Genomic DNA, 10,006 nt, shown 5'->3' on the forward strand with positions numbered 1-10,006 from the left:
AGTATCTATTTGACTATTATTAGATAGTTGATCGCATATATCTTTGTGAGATACCGAACAATTTTATATCAAAACGTCCAAATGAATGTCAGAAATAAAAATTATGGCATTTCTATAACAAAAAAGAGCTATAAAGCAGAAGCAACAATTAATTTATTAAAATTGTTAAAACTTTTGATTTCAATATTTATTAACTATTATTATATATGATGTTTAGGTATTTCAAAAAGATCTATCCAATTAAATATATAATAATAAAAAAATAAATGCCTATATAAAAATTCATGTATATATATTTTTTTAATATAGGAATATGTTGAGATCTATTTGTCATTTGCTGTCACAAATTGTCGTAATAAATTACAAGTTACATCTAAATCTTGAAACAATAAGTATATCATTGTCCATTCATTATTCACCATTGCAAATTATTGAAATTAATCGGAATCACAGTCGAAGAATTCAAGTAGGTTAAAAGCATTCATAAAAATGTATCTTTATTACTTTATAACTTTTGTTAATGTGAGGGGGGCTTTTAGATAGAAAAAATTACTAACTAGGTTATCAAGTGCCTACATGTCAGGTGGGCCAACACTGAATCATTGTAAGACATCTGCACCACCACCCTTAGATACATTTTGCGGATACCTTATCGATGGAAAAAGATATAAAAGGAAATCATACATGACTTTTCTAAGGAATTCTTTTTTATTATATCTATGAAAAAATGTACAATTTTACTATACATGGGATCCACCGATTTACAAATGGACCTATGTATTCCCTATATTTTACTGCTACAAATTCAACCACAAAGAGATTGAAAATTATTTTTAAAACAGTTGAAACTGTAATATAAAACATTGCATAATGTAAAACTATAACACTTGTTGGTGGGTCACACACATGGTTTGACGTCTCATCTTGTCCATGAAAGAGACCGAGTTGTCTCAGAGAAGTTAACTCATTTTGGACAAGACAAACCTTTTAGCTCGGTATAATGATTTACATATATTTTAATTAAAATAATTATGATTTTTAATAAAATAAAGTAGATTAGAAGATATTTAATCATAAAATCATGTTTTATTTCTATAATAAATATTTGAATTCTGAAAAAAATTAATTATTTTAATCAAAATCCCAATTGACTTGAATGAGATTTTCAAGACATCTCGTTTATCTCATGAGATGATATGAATATTAAGACACCTTGTATATCGTATCATTGCTGAACAAGACCGAAATGACAGATTTAAAACCATGGTCACACATGGACAAACTCTACAAAATCCCAATTGACTCGGACAGGATTTCAATATATCTTTCGAGACATCTCATTTATCTCACGAGATGATATGAATATTGAGACACCTTGTATATCCGTATCATTGCTGAACAAGGCTGAAATGAGAGATTTAAAACCATGGTCACAGATGGACAATATTTAGAAAAGCTACGTTATAATATATATACCTTTTCTTGACCACTTACCAACTTTTCTGGTTAACTGGATTGTTTCACATTGTTTACATGTGGATCCACATTATGGTGTTGCAATAAATGACCCGAATAGAAAACTCCCAAATTAGTTTGTATACACTTGTAATGTTTTTACGAAGAATTGCAGGTGTTAAGTAGGACCTTGGTCAAATATATACATACAACAAAAAAGTAATACATTGGAACATGGAAGGCTGTTATAGCATGATATCATTATTAATTAATTTATATTTATATTCCATTACAAGATACTATCCAAAGTTCTCTTATTCCTATAGTTCTTATATCTATATATATATAGATATAAGCAATTTATTTATATTGCCTTGTTTATCATGAAATACAACATGCATTGGGATTCTCATCACTGAAGAGCTGAGGAGGTGGGATCCGCTCGATCACATAAAGAGGTTTATTATGGTAATACATCATCATCTTCATTAGTTCTTCATTGATGATTTCTTCTCCTTCTTTCTTTGGCTCTTCCTTATTCTCATCATTCTTTTCTTCTTTATCCTTACTTTCATCATTGTTATTTTCCTTCTTTTCTTCTTCGGGTGCGTTCTCTTCCTTTTGTTTATTTTCTTGTTTCGTCTCTTCGGGCTTTGTGGCTTCCTCAGCCAGTTTTTCACCTTCTTCTTTTTTCTCTTCAGGTTTCTCTGGCTCAGGTTCGGGTTGTGGAACAATTCGGGCTTGTTTTTTGGTGCGTCTATAGACGTAATTGACAAGTCGATTGGCATCCATGATTCCCGTAACTATCACCTTCCCGGAACTCATATCCGTCTCCACCGTTTGCACCCCTATATATCGAAACATTAATCCACTTATAGTGTGATCAAAACGATGTAGAACCCATTTCATGAAATTTTGAAATTTGTTTCTTACATTTAATTTGTGTTAAATGTGACATTTTTGGACATAAGATAATATGCACATTTTAAACCACATTGAACCGGGGTCCAATTGAGGTCCGTTGGGTTTGAAAATTATTCGATCCAACCATGGGTTCGGTCTTTATAAAACATTGATTTAGAGAAAGAGTAATCCCTTTTTTCCTATTTTTGCTCGCCATAAAAAATTTCCTTAATTAGAAAGAAATAATTAATAAGAAAGATACCTCTCATCTTAAGTATTTTCCTCTTGAGTTGCAGTGCACAGCCCTCACAATGCATGTTAACATTCAATTCTACGGTTGTCAAACCACTAATAGCCTGAAATAATAACCAAAAATATATAAAATTTAAAGATTAAATGATGTAATATTTTATCTATTTTTCTTATTAGTACATGTTAATGGATTAAAATATTAAGTATCCAATTGACCTGTGATGTAACAACTTGTGGTGTGGGCTCTCCCTCTGGTGCAGGTAATGGAGACAAGATATTAGCTTTTCGCTTGGTTTTCTTCTGAATTATCATACAGATGGCTTGAGGATCGACTATCCCTTTCACTGTTACTTGATTTTGTGCCGTATCTATCACAACCTCTTCAACTCCTGTTAAGTGTAAATCATCCACAAATTAATTAAGAAACATAGATGAATGAATCATGAGGGATATAGATGAATGAATCATGAGAGAGACCTCTGAATTTCATGATAGACCTCTCTATCTTCTTTGCACATCCAACACAATGTAAGTCCACAAATAAGATAACTGGGGATGGTGGCTTTGGTTCCTCTTTCTTTTCTTCTGTTTTCTCATCTTTCTTCTCTTCTGTTTTCTCTTCTACCTTAACTTCCTCCTACCCAATTCAAAGCACATAAAAACCCAAATCAAAATCCCAAAATCCTAACGGAAAACATATAAAGAAACAAAGTATGAAAAACCCATTTACCTGTTTAGTTTCTTCACCCATTGTAAGACTGAAAAGAGAAGAAGAAGAGAGGGAGAATCAAATAAGGAAGAAAGTTTGATTTATATATATAAATATATGTAAATGAGTGTGATGATGAATGGACGGTGCTCTTTAATATCTTAAATAAAGTCTGTGTGATTCCTAAGCACATGCAATGCAAATAGCTCTCTGTGTAGATCTTTAGTTTTGTTTCCAACTCCAAGGCCACTCACAAGAGAGGGAGAGAGAGAGGGAGAGAGAGAGTGAGAGAGAGAGAGGGGGGGGGGGGGGGGGGGACAATAGCTGGAGCAGAATAGCAGATTTATAGAGAAAAAGTTGGTGAATCCAATAGAGGAGGATAAAAAAAAGAGAGTTGAAAGTTGAAACCAATACATCCTCAGAGATGACATGTGGCAAATTCCTTGGGGCCCACATGAGTTTTTGTGACTTTGTCCCATCCCTGGGTGGATATATTTGTATCATGTACCCCAGGGAGCTGACTAACCATCCAACTCCAGCATCCTAACATGCCACATGACATGATGATATACTTCTTGCATTTACTTGCCTCTTGACATTCCTTATCTTCAAAATATTTCAAAAACTTATGCAATATAATAAATTTGAATTTTTGAACGTCCTGAATTGTAATTTTCAAATCAGTTTTTAATACACTCTTTGGTGGATCAATATACCAAATTAGTCTCTTGGTTATTAATTTGCATTTAAAGCTACAATGTGTTTTGTCTTATGAGTAGTTTTATGTGTCTACAGATCCTGACCAATATTATATAATTCCCAAATCATCATCAAAGTCTTTAATCTAAAAGTTCTCAAATCCAATATTTGAAAATCATTGTTTTGGCTGATTTCTTAAGAAATCAGTTGAGATTTGTGCCAGAAATATTGATTTGAGCCTTTTCATCGTCGTGAGACAATCAGAGCGATTTTGAGGGTAGGTCCGCCCTTCAACAAGGGGTAGTCCAAATAATAATTCAAGTCAAATTAATGATTAGTAACTTAATTAGTGATTTTATTACAAAATTACGTCATATTATAAAAATCACTTATGGTGTTTACCTATAACAATACATAATGGTGTGGTAACATGACTGCCCTTATTTTTGTAAAACTAAAGATATAAATGGACTGTTCAACAGAAGTTTTGGTTTTCTATTAATAACCTTCAAAGTTTTAACTTTTGAATAATTTCCAAAAGTTTCAAATTAAGATTTTTCTAATCTCAAACAACACCTGAAGCACTGCATCAAACGGACAGCTTAGATGAATCAACGTTGAACCATTGGTTTTTGGGATGGATGCTTGTGTTTTCCTTAGAATTTTGTGGAGTTCAGTTCAATTATACAAATGTTCTTTTGAATTTCTTCCCAAAACCAATCATTTTTGGGTTGAAGAAGATAAAAATGAGTTTTATTAACTTATGCCCTAAGAGCATAAGTAAACATGCAATAAATACACTTTCAAAATTTATTTTACCTCCCAAAATACATTTAAAATTGTTTTTTCTAGCAAAAACACCCTCAAATGCTTATTTCCAAGATATTTTAGATGAATCTTAACCTGTGTCTGCACGCATTACCAAAATCTGATAAAAATTCGAATCCCACCATCCTTAATAAGGATTTTACCCCTATTAAGGATCCTTGGGATCACTTTGTAGCAACCAAAAACATGATCCAAAGCTTCAGGGTCATGGAGGACAAAAATTTATGAACTTAAAAAAAAAAAATCCAAAAAACCTTATTTTTGTCGTTGAGTTTTAGTTTTAAATTTAAGCGTTAGGTGGAAATTTAATAGCTGTCCATTTTCAAATCTTGAATCAAGGTCAAAAGAAAATATTTTTTAATAATTTTTTTGGGATACAAGTTTTCCAATGAAATTTAGAGGGCTATGATGTTGGATTGCAAAATGTGATAGTACATTTGAGCAAAATGATATTTGGGTAAGATTTAAAATCCTTACATCGTGTAAGGAAAGTGTTTCCCTAAAAGTTTTAGGCTGAGGAATAGAAGTAGGAAGTATTGTTAAACGATTAATTGTTAAAATATCACTTAATTCACCGATTCACGAATTTCATTCGCTTGTCCCTCGTCCAAAGAATTTAATCAATTTTTTAACATACTCAGGAGAATTTTGTGACTATGATCGATAGATTCCAGATAATAAAAAATAAAAAAAGATTCCTTTGTCATGGGACCAAACCCAGGCCACATTTCGAGATGTACGAGAGAGAGAGAGAGAGAGAGTTCATCCTTTTTATGGGGGAGAGAGAGAGAGAGAGTGAGAGTTCATCCTTTTTATGGAGGAGAGAGAATGCTTGGCCGCCATCACTCACGTGGTAAACTTTTCAATTTTGGGTTAACGAGTAAATTTCTCACTATCCTTATCTTCTGCGTTTCCAAAACGAAAAATGCTGAAGTATCATTGAAATTGACATCGTTTCACAGATTGCTGGTGTGGATGTGTATATAATCATTGGGGCTTTTCATCGAGATACAAGTGAAAAGCATCTATGGTTCTGTGCGATGTCAACTTCAACATCACCACTCTTTCCTTAAAAAAAAAGAGAGAAAAAAAGTTTTCCTTTAGTCATTTTTATGGTATCTTGATATCTACGAGAAAATGTTCGATTGTGACTCAACAATACCTCCCATCAACATGGGGACTGATCTAGTGAATCTCGTACATTGACTATTTTTCATACTATGGTGCAATCAACACCATTGCTAGTCATAATAAATTGAGTTGTGCTGGGGTGACATGAGGGTGACAAAAACTCATGGTGTCATGCACATTATCATAAATGCTTTTTTGTGAGATACAATTAAAAGCATCTATGGTTATGTGCGTGCCACCACATCATTTTTGTCACCCTTGTGTCTCGATTTGTATCATTCCAGCATTTTCCTAATAAGTTGTTATATCCGGTGACCAATGGATAAATTGTGATTTAGTCCAAGATTTCACAAAATCACATTAAGTAAGACCTCAATATACCTAGTGGCCTACTATTGATCCATCACAGATTTTGTTGAAATCCCGAATTGATTTATTTTAATGAGGCTAATAAATTATAGTTACAAAATATAAGGTTAGTACCTTAGTGTTATAATGGCGTTATCTACAGATTTTTAAACCTTGGTTATATACATTAAGTAAGTTATCTTTTTTATTTTTTTTTAGTTCTGCTTTTCCATAGGCCTTGAAGTTGGTAAACTGCTTCAATGTGAAGGAAGTCTTTGTACCAAAGATATAAAGTGAACCTGGACTCCTCAAAGCTCTCTTCCCTTTCGAACACTTAAATCAAAGTTATAAATTATTAATGTCTCCTAGTTTTATGAAAATGGATATTAAAAATGGAAGTATTTTTTAAGAAATAATATTTTATGATGGATTCCTCAAATACCTCAACTAGAGAGTACAACATTTGAACGCTTTTTTAGTGTTGGGGGGGATGGAGTATGAGTTGGAGTAATAATTCATAAAAAATTATCAATTTAATTTTCTAAGGAAACTCTGAGATCCACCTATCACATGTATCCACGTGTATTGAATGGCATTCATAATTTATAAAAGTGCCCTTCTTAGTTACAAAACTAACCTTGTATGATTGATGTGGCAAATACACAGGAGTTTGTGAGTACTGTAAATGAAAAACGTCTCATCTAATACAGATATCAACATCAATCATCACGGTTAACCCATAAAAAATAATGGTAATTGGGCATGATTAGAGTAAGCAATCCAGGCATGATCGGTCTGCATGATATCACAGTCATTTTAATGTGTATTTGGTAAGACTGTGAACTTGGATTGGTCGAACGTAATCTTAAATAGGAATTGTCAATGGTGACTCATGTCCAACTAAGATCCACATGTCTTTCTTGGCTCACTATAGTTTTATAAAGCACGTTAATAAAATTATGTTCAACCATTTTAGCTCAGTGTCAGAATTATGTTGAACTTGTTAGTTAGAGAGGTGGCTTTCTGAAAGTTACAATTCTCGAAAGTCCTTGATGAATCTCCTACACCTTTCGAATAGGTCCACATACAATTTGTAAAAATAATTGTTAATTTGGAGAATTTCTATCTCAAAAACAATGGAATCTCATCCTCCTTTGCTTCAATCGTGATTCCAATACATCAATATGAAAAGCAAAATTGGCGGGTAATTCTTGAATTGAAAATTTATCTAGAATGTGATAGTATAATAGACCAACTTTAGGGTAGGGTCCACCCTACTGGTTACCTTAGATTGTCCTCAATTTATATTCTTTCAGTCAATCACATCTTTGCCTAACAACACATGGCATGAAACCCACTTTCCTTGGATTGTCCTTCAAACTTAATAGACAAGTGATTTGAGGAAAGATATAGTAAGATGGGAAGACATTTTCATGCACCAATAGCAAGTCTCTTAACTTTTTGCTTTTTCTAAGGATAGGGTTTTTACTGATAGAGAAAGAAGAGGACCAAATGAGTTGTTGGACACATGGAGGTGACTCAGCATGGTCTACTTGAAGGCAAAAAAGAGCCCTTCTTCTTAAGAGTGGCTTCAATCACCAAATCAAAGTGTGACACAATGTCACCAGCCACCAAACTTTCTCATGTGAAACATTTAAAAATAAATAAAAATAAATAACATTTAGACAAAAAGTGAGAACAAAGGATTTAAGTTGACTGAATTTAATCTTTTAATGATGATTTAATAATAAAATATGTGGTTGAGATGTTGTGGAGATTCTAATAAGGTCGCCAAGGGACATAAATGAGATGGGCGGTTGGAAGTATCTAGACATTTTCTTAATCTATTAGAAAAAGCAAACCCATAAGTTTTAGCTTTTCTTTTGATGCTCAATCAATCTATAATTTTAGTAATTATTGATCATAAGTTCTACCTATAGATTTGATATAAGACACACACGTGGCACACATTTAGTGGGTAACAAGACCAGCCATTTAAATGAATTCCACCTAAACAAAAAGTAATCCACTTAGATTACCAACCATCCAAAATTTCAACTGTCGGAAAGTTAAAAATGGGGAGAGGGAAAGAAAAGATTTGACCAATAAAAGTCCATAAAATGAATGAATGCCATTTGATCAATTTTTCAGTGATGCTATTGCTAAGGTCTAGCCATATGCTATAATGGGGAGACTATGAGCCTTGACTGGGACAAGATGATCAAACCTAAGCAACGTTTGGTTTTGATTCTAGAATTCCATTCAATTCAATTTTTAGAATCCAATATTTCATTTGGAATGGATTACAAAAGCAATTCAAAATGGAAATTGGTTAAATTAAGCCAGAAAAAAACATAAAGCATTTTTAGCACTAAAGTCATATTTTTGTGGTTAGGAATGTGGTACTTCATATCACAACTGCTTAATCAGCATTTGCATCTGATTTCTAATTTTCAATTCTTGCTATTAATTCAACTTTAGAATCTAATATTGCATTGGTATGGATTATAAAAAGCGATTCTCATTTCTCAATGGAAATCGGCTAAATTAAAGCAGAATAACATTACTCATTTTCGCACTAAAGTCATATTTTTGTGGTTGGGCATATGGTAATTCATATCACAACTAGATAGAGTCAGGTAAACTAGATTCTAATTCTAGATTTCGAAACCAGTCTTCATGAATAGTGTAGCCAAACGAGAATTTGAACAAGACACATGGCATGTCACCTTAATACCAAAATCATACATGCCATGCACTGTCTCTCTCTCTCTCTCTCTCTCTCTCTCTCTCTCTCTCTCTCTCATGTGGGCTCATGAAGGAAGGAGCCGTGGTGCATGGTTGTGTTTGAGAAATAATGTGTCCCACAATATTTTGGCAACATGCACGCCTTTATCCTACAACTCACAAAGGTCACCCTCTCAGCACCAATCATGTCTTGTGCCATGTCCTTGATTTTCCTTTACTGTTTGTAAGTTGTAATTAAGGAGTACTGTCAATGGGCCGGGATTTGCCTGATTCGATTTGGTCCGGTCCATCATGGATCGGGTTTGGGTTTGGGTTTGGGGGCTATATCAGTTGGACCAGGTCTGTCCGAATCTTTATGGATAAGATATTCTATATGAATGTATACTATATTAACTACAAGAAGGATGGCTTGTGTGAAACTTTTTCTTACCAAGAGATCAATGGATCATAGATTCAAGGGTTGAGATTGAAATTTTTACATAAAAGAAAACATTTGTAATACTGCAAAAAAAACGTTGAACTTAAACATTTTTATTAAGACTGTGGGAAATGATAAAATAAGCATTAAACACCTCATTGAATAATATAAATAAAATTAATTAATATTATTGAGTGTGACTGATCAAAAAATTCAATGTGCGTGAAGACCAAGATAAGCATTATTTTGCTACACAAATTGCAATTGCAAGCACAAGTGTTTGAATCCAAACCGATGAAAAGTACTCTACAAGGAGATAAAAATAATAACATCACATTAACTACATAGAACTTAATATGAATTTTCATAAGTGAAGAAACAATTAAGTAATGAATTCATATATTATTTTATATTTAAAAAAAAAATTGAATATGTAGGAATAAATTTATAATATATCTAACAAATTAAAACACATGATTGTGTGTGCCCTTTTATTAAAGTATTAATATGTTTAA

General features: G+C 32.8%; 1 protein-coding gene across 1 annotated transcript; it reads right to left on the reverse strand.

Annotated features, from left to right (window-relative positions):
* Positions 1–1,633: 1,633 nt before the first annotated feature.
* LOC147408434 (heavy metal-associated isoprenylated plant protein 9-like) lies at positions 1,634–3,619 on the reverse strand. The gene is made up of 5 exons (XM_086437457.1): positions 3,341–3,619; positions 3,088–3,247; positions 2,827–2,999; positions 2,621–2,714; positions 1,634–2,303 (listed from the first exon to the last, which is right to left on the reverse strand). Exons 1-5 carry the CDS (start codon positions 3,359–3,361, stop codon positions 1,837–1,839), a joined length of 915 nt encoding a protein of 304 aa, XP_086293583.1. The 5' UTR covers positions 3,362–3,619; the 3' UTR covers positions 1,634–1,836.
* Between the last annotated feature and the right edge of the window lie 6,387 nt (positions 3,620–10,006).

Source organism: Akebia trifoliata, chromosome 3, assembly GCF_017979445.1.
Source record: "Akebia trifoliata isolate Shusen 1 chromosome 3, ASM1797944v1, whole genome shotgun sequence".
In the NCBI taxonomy this organism is placed as follows: Eukaryota; Viridiplantae; Streptophyta; class Magnoliopsida; order Ranunculales; family Lardizabalaceae; genus Akebia; species Akebia trifoliata.

What these genes read in the sequence shown, in the direction of transcription:
- LOC147408434 (XM_086437457.1), bottom strand. Translation starts at nt 3,361, where the DNA reads ATGGGTGAAGAAACTAAACAG. An exon ending in TGGGTGAAGAAACTAAACAG is followed by an intron (nt 3,248 to 3,340) that starts GTAAATGGGTTT and finishes TGAATTGGGTAG; the next exon opens with GAGGAAGTTAAGGTAGAAGA. An exon ending in GTCTATCATGAAATTCAGAG is followed by an intron (nt 3,000 to 3,087) that starts GTCTCTCTCATG and finishes TACACTTAACAG; the next exon opens with GAGTTGAAGAGGTTGTGATA.